Raw genomic sequence first — 13,438 nt, 5'->3', positions numbered from 1 at the left:
TAATTCTAGAAAGCTAAAAAAAAGTTACTGAATACAAAGTGACTATGGTTTTAAAGAAATTGTTAGACTCTGTCTATTCTCTGGCTTGTTACTTATGGGATTCAAATAACCAAAATGTTATAATCAGAAAATAAAATATATTCTAAAGTTAGGGGAGAGTTAAGATGAATTAACTGAAAGGTTTGCCAAAATTATGTCAACTCTCAGTTATCCAGTTTTGTCTGTTTGTTTTACTATCTGGGTTTTTTTTGTTGTTGTTTTTTTGGGGTTTTTTCCTTCCTCCTTTTTCTTCTGGCCAACCAAGTTTTTGGGGTTTTGTTTGTTTGTTTGATTGTTTGCTAGTTTTATTTAGCCCATTTACCTTAGGTTGGACATATTAAAGGAAAAGAAGGGAGATCTAAATCTCCTCAATGTCATTGTTCTTTGTTAGTAACTCTTATTAAATTAGGGAAGATAGTAACATTATAGAAAAAATAAATTTGTAAATTATTTATAAGTAATATGTCTTAGTCCATTCTGGATGCAGTAACAAAATACCACAGTCTCGGTAGCATATGAATAACAGAAATTTATTGCGCACAGTTCTGAAGTGATTATATAGATCATTAAAGTATTTACTCCTTTTAAATTGTGTTTGACTACAACTGTAAACTTTTCATTGCGTATAAAGTCTTCATAGTTTACTGTCCTTCATTTAGGATTGTGGTTGTCTTCAACAAAAACTTAAGTGAATTCTCTGTTTTAACAAGTAGTTCCCAGTTCCTGGCCTCTTAACTGTTCACAAAATGCTGCTCTGAGCTCTTCAAGCATTTATTTCTTTTTATATCCTTCTCTCTCTTTTCCTCTTTTTCTCCCTCCCTCTCTGTTCTTGGTTAATCAGTGATTCATTTGTAAAATATTGAGTGTCTTGTCTTTTGCCAGGCACTGTTCTCGGTGCTAAGAAATCAGTGGTGAGAAAATAGCCTAATCTCTGTTCCTCTGAGCCCTGGTGGTAACGGAACGTAGATCCCAGTGAAATTGCCCTGAATGGCAAGAAATAGAAGTGGGGGGAGAAAAAGGATCCTATTCTTTTCCTCTTTTTTATCTTTGCTTATTATGAAATACTATATAAGCAGACAGAATTGTGCATTAACCATATATATATATACTTTAATGAAAGTATACTGTAATGAAACACCTGTGCAATTACCACTTGGATCGAGAATTAGATAATTTCATCAGCCCAGACCGCACCCCCGATACCAACCTCATCCTTGCTCTAAGAGGTAATCACGGTCTCGACTTTTGTGTTTTACCACTTGCGTAATGCTTCCCTCAGGAGTTCTGTTCCACTGGGTGCCATATTTATTGGATATAAGGTGCAGTGGGCTCATCCTTCATGTAGTTTGCTTGTTCTTGAACTACGTATGAATGGAATCATGCCAAATATATTATTTTGTGTCTTATTTCACACAACACTATGTTTATGAGATTTCTCCATGTCTATATAGCTGTTATTTATTCACTTTTATTTATTGTATTTCATGATGTGAATATACCACAGGTCCCTTTTCCATCATACCTAGTCATGTATATTTGAGCCACTTTCAGTTTGGAGCTCTTATCAATAGGTCCATGAACATTCTTAAACAGTTATCCTTGTGCAGTCTTAAACATTTAAGAGTATAAGTCGAGGAGTAAAGTTGCTGGGTCGTACATTAGATCTGTCTCCAGCTTTTGCTTGTAATGCCGAACCCGTGTCATGTATGCATGGGCGTGTCCATTCCGCCACACCCTCACCAGTGCTGGATGCCACTACACTTTGTCAGTTTTACAGTCTGGTGAGTGTGTAAGTGAGTGTGTGAGTACGGTTTTAATGTTTTTATTTTTCTCTCTAACAAGTTTGAACTCTTTCCCATGTCTTTTGGCCTTTTTTGTGAAGTGTGCTTAAATAAGTCTTTTGCCCATTTTTCTGGTGGGTTGTCTTTCTTACTGATTTAAAGGAGTTTTCGTTTCACTAGTAAGGATGTGAATCTTTTCTTTCATGTATTACAAATGTCTTCTTTCATTTTGTGCTTTCTCATTTTACTCCTTTTTTTTTAAGATTTTATTTATTTATTTTAGAGGGAGTGAGCACGCAAGCAGTAAAAAGGGCAGAGGGAGAGGGAGAGAGAATCCCAAGCAGACTCTGCACTGAGCACAGAGCCCGATGTGGGGCTCGATCCCAGGACCCTGAGATCATGACCTGAGCTGAAACCAAGAGTCAGGCGCTCAACTAACTGAGCCACCCAGGCGCCCCTTTCATTTTACTCTTTTTAAAACATCTTTCAATGAATAGATATTTCAATGAATGAATAGTATAGTTTTAATATAACCAAATTTACCACTTTTTCCTTTATGATTAGTGCTTTTTGTTTCTTGTTTAAGAAATCCTTCCATCCCCTAAGGCATTAAAGATATTCACTTTTCTTATTTTATAAAAATTTAGTAGTTTTACCTTTTGCATTAAGCCTGTGATCCACCTGGAATTGATTTGAGGATACAGTGTGAGGGAGGTGTCCTATTTAATTTTTTTTTCCACATGGAAAACCAGCTGTTCCTATGCCATGTGTTGAAAAATCCGGCCTTTCCTCAGTGATATATAGTGCTTACAATTCTTTCCAAAGTAGTGTTTTTAAAGAAACATGCAGTATGCCTCAAGCACGATATGACTTTGGGAATTACATAAGCGGAGCAAAGGGTTGAGAGTGAAGAATAAAATGAAAAACAGAATGTAATAACTAAGGAATTTGGAAGTTGTGCAAAAATAGTTATGGGATGTACATTTACCTCAATATAAACATACGTAAGATGCTAAAAACACTGTGTGGGTGTGGGCTTTGAGGGCATCCAGGCTGGCATTATGGGCTCGGCCTTGTTCTTAAGAATTTTTTTTTTCGGGGCACCTGGGTGGCACAGCGGTTAAGCGTCTGCCTTCGGCTCAGGGCGTGATCCCGGCGTTATAGGATCGAGCCCCACATCAGGCTCCTCTGCTATGAGCCTGCTTCTTCCTCTCCCACTCCCCCTGGCTTGTGTTCCCTCTCTCGCTGGCTTTCTCTATCTCTGTCAAATAAATAAATAAAATCTTTAAAAAAAAAAAAAAAGAATTTTTTTTTCAACTTCAAACTTGAGCATGTTACTTAACAAAACTCACTTTCCCAGACATAAAACAAAAATAATGCTCATTTTAATGAGGTAATAAATACATGGCACTGTCACACAGCACTTGACAGAGTGTCCTTTACAAAATGTCTCCTTACTTTATTCTGTATAATTGAGGGTACCACATAAATGGGAAAAGTGCTGCTGTGAGAGAGACCAGGCCAGTCTGCTTCTGGGTCTTCCCAGATACCAGCCTCTCCCCAGGGTTGTGCCACTCGGCTCCATGGCCAGGTGGCTCCTTTCTAGGTACCCTGAATGAATTTCCTAATAGTTGAGAACTATTATTTATTAGTTGTCATCAAACTTGGTAAGAAATGCCTTATTGTGCTCACAGTATGACGTCTAGGTGATTCAGAATCAATCGGGATTATGTCTGTAGCCCAGTCCTGCAACTTAGCATTTCAGTAAGACAAGCTGACAAATAGAAATTCTGAGGGGAAATGATCCCATTTCTAATCTCAAGTAATTATGTCACCATAGTTTTCCCCCAGACGCAAGTCACAAACTACTTGGGTGATGTCATATGTGGCTACAGACCGCCTTTTCCTTCTTTCACATGATTTTCTCCCATCTCAGCTTCCTCGTTGTAATGATCATTCTCTCAGCTTTTGGCTGCATCCTCTTTTTCTTCCTGTATGTACAGAGTAGGAAGTACTTAGGGGTGCGTTCTAAGCCTAATTCCCAGACATCCCTTTTTCTGCACTTACTCTTTCAAAAAATCCGTACCCATTCAATACTGTGACTCAGTTCCTCAGAACATCCAACTTGAATTTCTTCTCACCTCCTCTAACTCAGGATAGAACAAAAATATATGTATTTTTCTTCCCAAACCAACTACTGCTGTCTAGACTTGCATGCAGCCAGACTACCCAGACATGCATGGTCATACTCTGTACTTTCTCCTCCTTTTTATCTATATGTTCAGTCTGTCCTCAAGTACTGTCTAGTCTTTTTTCAAAGTATTTTTTGAATTGTCTTTCTCATTTTCATGACTTCTACTTTGTCCCAAGCCTTCCTCTTCCCCTCACATCTACTCTAGTCTTTCTGGTTAATTTTACTGCGTCACCTGCCTGCTCTGGAGGTTCCAGTGGCTCCTTATTGCCAGTAAGAGGAGTCTTCCAACTTCTTCAGGAAGAGTTATGTTTTGTTTGTTTACATTCCGATGCCTAAATTATGTCCAGGAGATCCGGTAGGGCTGAGGCAAGGTTTGCAGATCACTCGCCATTTCTAAAACTGCATTGGTGATTCTGATGTACAGACAGGATGAAAATCAGTGCTTGGGAGAGGACAACGGGATGGGATGGGAGGTGCTTATGATTCGATGTATGCAATTATCAAGATAATAGTTTTTTATTTGGATGGTAGATTCACTAGTGCTCACTGCATTACTAAAAATAACTACTTCTAGAAGAAAACACAGGGATGAATCGTTGCAACCTTGGGCTAGGCAGTGGTTTCTTAGATATGACATCAAAAGCATAAGTGACCTTAGAAAAAGCTAGATAAATTGGACTTCATCCAAATTAAAAACTTTTGTGCATCAAAGGGCACCATCAAGAGAGTGGGAGAAAATTCCATAGAACGGGAGAAAAGATGCAAATCGCATCAATGGACTTGTATCCAGAGAATATAAAGAACTCTTACAATTCAATAATAAAAAGACAACTCAATCTACAATGGGCAAAGGACTTGGATAGACATTTGTCCAAAGAAGATATATCAGTGGTCAATAAGCACATGAGACAATGCTCAACACTATTAGCCAACAGGAAATGCAAAGCAAAATCTTAGTGAGATACCACATACCCCCATAGGACAGCTGTAATTAAAAAGAAAAATGGCAGTAATAAGTATTGGCTAGGATGGGGAGAAGTTGGGACACTTGTATGTTGTTGGTAGGAATGTAAAATGTGGCAGCCAATTTGGATAAAAGTTGGGTCAGTTCCTCAAAAATTTAAACACGAAGTTACCATACCATATGACCTAGATATAGATATCTATAGATACCTATATCTATGTATCTTATATATATATCCTTAGGGGTGTGTGTGTATGTATATATAGTATATCACATATATAGTATATATGTTACATTTTATACACACACACACATACACCCTAAGAAATGAAAATACACACTCACAAAAAGTGTACAAGAATGCTCATGGGGGGCGCCTGGGTGGCTCAGTCATTAAACGTCTTCGGCTCAGGGTGTGATCCCGGGGTCCTGGGATCGAGCCCCATGTCAGGCTCCTCCGCTGGGAGCCTGCTTCTTCCTCTCCCACTCCCCCTGCTTGTGTTTCCTCTCTCACTGGCTGTCTCTCTCTGTCAAATAAATAAAATCTTAAAAAAAAAAAAGAATGCTCATAGCAGCATTATTCATAATACTAAAAAGTGGAAATAACCTAAATGTCCATCAAGTGGTGAGTGGATAAATAAAATGTAGTATAACCATACCATGGAATCTTATTCAGCGGTAAAGAAAGGAACAAAGTTCTAATTGATAGATGCTAAAACATGGATGAACCTTGAAAGCATTATGCTAAGGAACAGAAGCCAGACACAAAGTCCATATTTTGTATGATCCCTTTTATAGGAAATGTCCAGCATAAGCAAATCCGTAGAGACAGAAAGTTGATTAGTGATGGCCTGGGGTGGGGCTCATTGTTGGGAGAGTTGGGGGAGAAATGGGGACTGATTGCTGATTGGTATAGGGTTTCTTTGTAGGGGTGATGAAAATGTTCTGAAATTGATTGAGGTGATAGTTGTACAACTCTATGAATATATTAAAAGCCACTGAACAGTACACTTTAAATGGGTGAATTTTATGGAATGTGACATTTATCTCAATAAGGCTAGAGGACAAAAATCTGAGTAAAAACAGGCAATGTGTGCAGCAAGGGTGAGAGTGTGTCCCCACCTGCCCCATGCCGCCTCCACAACAACCCCACAGCGAGGAGTTACTTCCCGAAACTACCAACGGAACCCAGAATAGACCGGTTTGAGTTTCAACTGCTTTCATTTTTTCCTTCCAGTCTTCTTAAAATGTGTAGCAGAATGCCCCTCAAAGGTAAGCAGCTAAGAGAATAAAGAGGAGGTATCCTGTTCCAGTTACTCATTCCCTGGAGTGTAGATTAGAAGGAACGAAACTTTCAAAATGAGTTCCAGATTCAATTTGTTAATAACTTGAGGTTTCTCCCACATCAGTAACTTAAATTTTCAGAAAATAAGTCATGTGATTGGCAAATGGACAGTGAGCTAGCCGGAGCTGTAATTTACAGGCCGCACAGCAGTACTGAAGAGGCACATGAAACACTTGTGAGGAGGCACTACGAGGGAGATACGACAGCAGTCTGCTTTTGGTGAAGCTGTGAATTTATAGTGATGTGTGTCTTGAAGAGGGAGGGTGGGTCATATTCCGTTAGGTCTGGTACATTAAAGAATGAATTAGGATATCCCAGAATCATTCATTGGAGGAAGCTGGCTTTAATGGGTAAAAAAAATAAAGTGTCATAGCAGGCAAGGAGAGGCAGATTTTGCTTAAATATGCAGTTAGGAGTGGGAACAACACGTGGAGTGGTTACAGGAGACCCCCTGACAGGTTTGCAAGACTAGAGGATTTTTGCTTGGTGTGTAATAGGAAATAAGAGCAAGCAGGTGGTGGTGGGGGGGTTGTTGTTGAATCTTACTGAAATCTTGCTCTTGGTCATAGGTCTAGCTGTTGAAGCCAGCCCTCTGGTTGTAACATGCTGTCAAAGCAGGTGCTTTCCCCGATGTGGATCCCTGTGGTTGTCAGGCCCCGATCATATCATTTGTTCTTGCATGCTCGTTTCTCAGATCAGCGCCTCAGAGCAGTCTAAGCTTACAGCCACCACCAAGGATGGTTCCCTTTGAGATTGTTTCCTTTGTAAAGATTTCCTATTTGGTAGATAGAATAAACACGCTCATGCCATTAAGTTTGTGCCTTCCCTCCCCAACAGAGGAAACGGGTTAAAAGTTTGCTAATTGTAGATAGAGCATCCATGGTTCAAAAGGAGAATCTATATATTTTAAGCTGCTTATTAGGAACATTTTAAACCTACTGCTTTTAATTAATCATGTGGCCTGTGTGTTCTTCATTCAAAATATGAAATACTCCATGATTCTCTCTTCTGGACTTTTGCTACGCAGTCCCGCCAACGTCAGAGTGCATCCATTATTACAGACACCATCTGCATGTCTCTTCCACATGCTGCCGAGGAAGGCCATCCATGGAAAAGGACCTCAGGAAGAGGTGTGCAAGCCAATTAAAACAAAACAAAACGATTAAGGGTCCTCTTTCTAGAAAATTCCCAAAGACGTCTGCTTTGCTGAATCTCATTTGTTAGGATTTTTAACAACTGTCCTCACTCTTGCAAGAAGAATCTTAATGGGGTTCAGCGCATGCGACTTTAGTAAATTAAAGCTATTGGGTTTCAGAGTTGTAGGTTAGTCGGTAGAGCTTTAAATGCAGTTGCAATCATAGTTGACATTTAGTAAGTACCTGTTGTGTTTAAACACTGTTATACTGGGTAATTTGAGAGAGTCGGAGATGTATAAGGTATTCTTAAGGAACGGGAGAGAGTGTATTTTCAGGAGCTAGAAGAATAGAATATGTGTATGTGGAAATAACCAAAATAAGGGAGAAATACAAAGTAATAGGGGAGTACGGAGTAGGTAGAGGATATTTCTCGTAGGAGATCCAGGAAGACTTAGCAGAAGAAGCATTTATTTCCCGTGGATGAAAGAGAATATTCGATTTCTTATAGAAGTAGCTGTTAATGTTTCTAATGATGGCCCTGACCTCTAAGCCCCTTGTGATCGTTATGTTAATTTTAGAACTGTAGGCGGAGGGCTAGGAGTAGAGGCTCTAGTGGCTGGCTGGCTGCCATTGTATGGATGAGAAGCCTCCAGGAGCCAGAAAGTGACAGGAGGCTTGGCCTAGTGATTTTATTGCCATTTCATTCAGTGACCCTTTCTTGCGTGTATGAATGCACTGTGTGGAAACGGGCGAGTCCAGCTGTAGTGCCCCCCGTTTACTCACTAGTGGAGGGCAGAAACACATAATACATCTAAGTATAAGGTAAGGCAGAGTAATTGGGATATAGAGGTCTAATGAAGGGCTATGGAAGCACAGAGGAGGAAGCCATTGACAGTCTTTCATGGTGGAAATCAGTTAAGGCTTCATACAGGAAGTAATATTTGACTGGGCCTTGGAAATGAGCGATCTTTCAAATGTGGTAACGAAAGGAAAAGGCATGGCACAGAGAGGAAGTAGCCGAAGGAAGGCACGTGAACACAGGATGTGAGTAGTCTAGCAATGATAGAATGGCCCGGAGACGTTGGAGAGGGGGGCGGGGCTGGGCCATGAAGGAGCTTGAAGGACAAGGCTCAGAGGGTTAAACTGTTCTGTGAGCAGATGGGAGGCCCTCCCCACCGCCATGTTTCTGAGCGAAGAGTTGACACAGTGTGATTTGCGTGACTGTCCCCATGCTATGAATGGATGGCCTAGAGGGAAATGAATCGGAGGTAATGAGCTGTGTGCGAGCCTCGGTGGGAGAGAACACAAGTATGAGCTGAGGTGGTAGGAATGGAAATAGAAGGAAGGAGATGGATTCAGGACACACAGGGTAGAAGCAGGAAAAGTTTTATTACCAGTTTGGAATGGGAAATGAGAGGGAGAAGGGAGACTCCAGTGCTTCCAGTAGCTGGGATGGTAATGCCATTAACAAACATTAATGGGAACATGAGCAGAAGAACAGATTTGTTTTCGGAAGATGGCGAGTTTGAGCTCTTTGTTCCCGGGTAAGTATTAGAAGTTCCTATCAGGAATTTAAGAGTGGTACCAGGACCAGAGATAGAAATTTGGAGAATTATTACCAAACAAATGATTACGGAAGCTATGGAACCAGAAGAGTCGGCCTTAGAGCAAGGAGAGAGAGACAAAATCAGCACAGGCCTTGCAAGAACACATGCGCTGTAGAAGGAAGAAAGGAGTAAAAACAAATAGCAAAGGGGGACAGAGTTGTCAAGGGGAGTAAAACTAGGCGGGGGAGAGTAGGGAGGCGCTCGGCATTTCCCGGCGCTGTCGCCGCAGGGAATGTGGTAGGCCTGCGGCGGGAGGGAGTAGGCTTTCTTCCAGACGAGTTGTTCATGTAAATACTTACACACATGAAAGTGTTCAAAAGTCAGCGACTTTCTGTCCTATGGCCTGCCATCCTTGCTGATTTTCTGAGCGTTCCTCTCCCCACCTCACCTCTCCTGTCTCCCATCTGCTTTCTCCTAAAACAGTGGAAGGGGACGACAAGTAGGGGGAAAGTTGAAGCACAAAGGGACTTACAGTTAAATTGTAAATGTTTCTGTTTCAATGTGTAAATAAGTTGCCCATTCTTTCTTTCGAGTAAGCCACCTTAATGATAATAACGTCACTTTATCTAAATTTTCAAGTCCGTATGTCTCTCGTGGTCATAAATGTGTTTGTCGTAAGAAGTAAAAATAATAGGAAAAGTCTGGGCCCTGGCGAGTGGGCTTATAGGTAGTTACTGATTCTTATGTGGCCTTAACATCAGTCACTATCCAATGTCACTTTTGTTCCGAAAGCAACAGGCACGCTCGGCTCCCTCAGTGTAGCTTTCTGAAGGGAACAGTGTTGGTCCTGCGGACATAAACCGGTCCTGTGGACTTTTAGTTCACCAGGGGCCTTGGGCGTTCCGGATCATCTGTATCTCCCTTTCACTATTATGTTAAGTTCCAGTGGCTGGTTGGAGAATTTCTAAATGGTCTCTCTTCACATTGGATACTCAACTGTAATGCTCCAGAGCCCTTGTTCAGTGACTAGAAACTAGTAACTTGAGTTATGTCCGTTTGTCTTTCTAGATTTTGGCTTCAGTAACCTGTTCACTCCCGGGCAGCTGCTGAAGACGTGGTGCGGCAGCCCCCCCTATGCTGCGCCTGAGCTCTTTGAGGGAAAGGAATACGATGGGCCCAAAGTGGACATCTGGGTACGTACTGCCTCCTCTCAGCCCCCAGGCCGGTGATTCTCCTTCACGGGGAACGGCTGCCATCTCCCTGGGGGACATCGAATGCTGCACACGAAGTGAGACCTTGACCCCCGTGCTTTGAATTCCCAGTTCTTTGTGCAAAGTCTTTCCTCCAGCTCTTGTCTTATGGACCGAGCCACGGATTTCAAACTTCCCCTTTTGCATCTGCAAAGAAAAAAAAAAAAAAGTCCAAGAGCAAGCTTGGATGGGTGCCCTTGCCAAGAACAGAGATTCTTTCTGTCGTTGCCACTTGCCTTCTCCCTCAAGGATGAGTGCTGAGAGAAATTCTAGATATGTTACCCAAAATTCATGTCTGGAAGCAAAGAAGAATGTTAACTATCCTAAAGATGATTGGGCTTGACAATGCCTCATATTATTTCTCACAAAGACAGAAGAAAAAGTTTGTTCCATTATCTTGTGCATGACTCACCACCGTCTTCATACACATACTATAATGGCCTCTTTTGTTTCCTCTGATGCGATTAATTGTATGTACTCTCTGTTTGGGATGCAGAGCCTTGGAGTCGTCCTCTATGTGCTTGTGTGTGGTGCCCTGCCATTTGATGGGAGCACACTGCAGAATCTGCGGGCCCGGGTGTTGAGTGGAAAGTTCCGCATCCCATTTTTTATGTCCACAGGTAAGGGAGTTACCGGCGCATAGCAGTGACGGGGTTCACAGAAAGCTGACATGCTGAGTTCTTGCGGGAATTGAGTGACAGAGCACAAACCGCCCACTTAACAGCCTTTCTGAGCTCCACTTTGCTGAACTGGCGCCTCCGGAAGCAGGTTCTCTAGGAACACGGTGTACATACAGGCGTCCGGTGGCCCCGCCTGAGGTGGCCTGAGTGTGGCGCTGAGCTCCACCTTTAGCTCCTCGTGTTGTGTGGCTGATTGCCAAGACTGTCAGAGCTTTGGTTTCCTCATCTGTAAGTGGCAGGCAGTTTTGTGAGGCGTGACTCTGAAGATTACATTAAATAGTCGATGGAAAGAGTCGATAGGCCCATCACGTAGTTGCAAGGCAGTAAACATTCGTGTTTCTCCCCTGTCCTTTGCTCCTTCTCCCACCCTTTTCATGATAATGTTTCCATCTACTGGGGCCCCGCTGAAACGTAGCAGCAAATGCCCAGGATGGAGCAGCCTTTGTGTTGCAGTCTTGCTGCTGCCACGTTCCCTGCTTCCATGACATGTATCCCCCAGACTCAAATAAACGAGTGTTTTTCAAATGAGTGGGCAGTAGGACAGTAAGTAGCTCTTGGAAAGATGTAACATGCCAAACAGTCACCAGATACCCAGAACCTGTGGTGTTTCATCACCATTTCTATGCACATGAGAAAAGAACAGCTCAGAGAGTGTACAGTAAGCAGTCTAGTTCGTTTTGTCTAAACATGTTTTCAGTTTAAGGAATGACATACAGAATGTACGGCCTGTGTTGGCAACACAGTATAAGCACGTGGGAACTGCCTTTTAGAGTTAATAGGGGAAACTTTTTCTAGATTTCACTTTAAGTCTCCTTGTTCTAATGGCTTAATAGTGTGTCTGATAATGATAAGTGCTGTGAGAAAATTAAAATAGAGAAGGGGGTCAGCACTGGTGGGTGGGAGGAAGGTTATTTGAAAAGGTATGACCACGGAATCCCTTCACTGGGAAAGTGACATTTCAGCACAGATGTAAGGAAGGTGAGGGAATGAGCCATGCAGCCTAAGGATGAGCTTGCCAGCTAGGGAGAGCAGCCAGTGCAGAGGCCCCTGGGAGGGAGTGTGCTGGAGTGTTTAAGAAACACGCCGGGGGCCTCTGTGCTTGAAAGGAGTGACAGGGACAAGAGAGATGAGGTCAGAGAGGAGAGAGAGAATTTACTTTTAGGGCCCAGTCAGTGGAAAGACCTGAGTTTTTACTTTGAGCCAAATGCAAAGCTTTTGACAGAAGAATGATATAATCCGACTTGTGTTTTTTCCTAACTTCTATTATTAAAATTTTCAGACACCCAAAAAAAGTCAAAAGCATGTGACTGCGATTTTTTTGTTTTTCTAAAAAATCACTTTGGCTGCTGTGCTGGTTAAAAGGGTAAGGGGCTAAAGGAAGGGAGACTTTTGCAATAACCCAAATGAGAGATACTGGTGGCTCGTTCCCAGACTGGGTGTGGAGGAGGTGGGGATGGTAAGAAGTGGTCAGATTCAAGAGATACTCCATACCGGGTGGCAGGCACCGTTCAAAGCAGTTTATAAACATTGACTCATTTCGTTATTACAACAACCCTATGAGATATGTAAGTTTATCACCCCCATGTCACAAGTGATAAAACTGAAGCCAGGACGCGTTTAGCAATTTTCCCAAGATAACACAGCTACGAAGTGGCTAAACGAGAATTTGAACCTAGGCAGTCTGGTTCCAGCAGCATTTATGTTGGATTTGATGTGAGAGAAAGAGTCACTAAAGGTAACTCCAGGGGTGTTGGCTTGAGCCACTGGAAGGATGGACTTCCTGCTGACTGTGATGGGGACGACGAGGGAAGAACGCTTAATTCTGGAGAGATGTTTTAGATCATTTAGTTTGAGGTGTGCGTTACACCTCTAAGCTGAGCTCTGGTGTAGGCAGGTGTAGGGCTGTAGCTTGGTGGAGAGTCATGGGCCAGGGAGGTGCATCTGTGAATCGCCAGTGTATAGATAATATTTACAGCTATGAGATGGGATCGCTCTGTAGGCAGTGATTATAGAGAAGGGGTCCAGGGGCTCATCTCCGGACCACAGTAATGGTCAGAGATCAGAAAGGTGAAGAGGGGTCGGCACGGGAATCACCAGCGAGGTAAGCCAGAGGGACTGCCATCCTAGAAAACAAGGAGGAAAATGTTTCAAGGAGGAGAGAGTGAGGAACTCTGCCAGGTGCTGCCAACAGGTGAGAGAAGATGAGCGGGAGCTGAACTTGGGATTCAGGAAGGTGGAGATCGGCGACGACGCTAGAGGACGGCTTTGGTGGGGGCAGGAGCACAACCTAGTGCGTGTGGCCACGACAGAAGAGGAATGGAAGGGAAATAGCAAAAAGAAATAGGCATAGCTATCCCCAATTTGACTATAAAAGGAAGCAGAGACGGGTCCAGCATATCGCTCTGGCCAGCCATCAGTGATCCTGTCGTCGTCCACTGGGTGTCCTCGGTCCTTATCTTTATGACTGTTCAGCAGTGCTTAGCCCTGACCCACTCCTACCTC

At 42.6% G+C, this 13,438-nt stretch overlaps 1 protein-coding gene across 7 annotated transcripts in view; it reads left to right on the top strand.

The window, feature by feature from the left end:
- The window catches only part of SIK3 (SIK family kinase 3), a 110,784-nt gene that overhangs the window by 51,772 nt on the left and 45,574 nt on the right, over window positions 1-13,438 (top strand). For all 7 annotated transcript variants that reach the window (XM_034665820.1, XM_034665817.1, XM_034665816.1 and 4 more), the window contains 2 exons: window positions 10,075-10,199; window positions 10,753-10,876. In XM_034665820.1, coding sequence (XP_034521711.1) covers window positions 10,075-10,199; window positions 10,753-10,876 — 249 coding nt within the window. The remainder of the gene's footprint in view (window positions 1-10,074; window positions 10,200-10,752; window positions 10,877-13,438) is intronic.

The sequence above is a fragment of the Ailuropoda melanoleuca genome, chromosome 8 (genome assembly GCF_002007445.2).
Source record: "Ailuropoda melanoleuca isolate Jingjing chromosome 8, ASM200744v2, whole genome shotgun sequence".
NCBI lineage: Eukaryota > Metazoa > Chordata > Mammalia > Carnivora > Ursidae > Ailuropoda > Ailuropoda melanoleuca.
This window is presented reverse-complemented; position numbering and strand designations above follow the sequence as displayed.